Consider the following 477-nt stretch of genomic DNA (forward strand, 5'->3'; position numbering starts at 1 on the left):
AGGAGCAGGGGAGACAGAAATCACTTCGAAGTGTCTATGAGGCCCGGAGGCTGTCCCTGGGCCGTGCGAGATGAACCACGTCTGTCCTGAGTCCAAGCAGGGAACCCCGAGCGTCACTGCTGCAGGGTCTGATGGGGGAAGAAGCTTGGAGCCAGACTGGCGGCTGGGTTGGTGGGCAGAGCTCTGCCTTCACGTGCTTCTCTCGCCTGCCCCGTCCAGGTGTGCCAGAAGGCTGGCGAGATCTCCCTCCTGAAGCAGCAGCTGAAGGACTCGCAGGCGGACGTGTCGCAGAAGCTGAGTGAGATCGTGGGGCTGCGCTCGCAGCTGCGGGAGGGCCGGGCCTCGCTGCGGGAGAAGGAGGAGCAGCTGCTCAGCCTGAGGGACTCCTTCGGCAGCAAGCAGGCCAGCCTGGAGCTGGGCGAGGGCGAGCTGCCCGCTGCCTGCCTCAAGCCCGCGCTGACCCCGGTGGACCCGGCC

General features: G+C 66.7%; 1 protein-coding gene across 1 annotated transcript in view; it reads left to right on the plus strand.

Annotated features, from left to right (window-relative positions):
* Positions 1 to 477, plus strand: part of LZTS3 (leucine zipper tumor suppressor family member 3) — a 7,129-nt gene that overhangs the window by 2,208 nt on the left and 4,444 nt on the right. Inside the window, 1 exon segment of the mRNA XM_021707520.1 lies at positions 50 to 474. Coding sequence (XP_021563195.1) covers positions 50 to 474 — 425 coding nt within the window.

The sequence above is a fragment of the Carlito syrichta genome, unplaced genomic scaffold, assembly GCF_000164805.1.
Source record: "Carlito syrichta isolate Samal-C Ts95f unplaced genomic scaffold, Tarsius_syrichta-2.0.1 Scaffold120447, whole genome shotgun sequence".
Taxonomy (NCBI): Eukaryota; Metazoa; Chordata; class Mammalia; order Primates; family Tarsiidae; genus Carlito; species Carlito syrichta.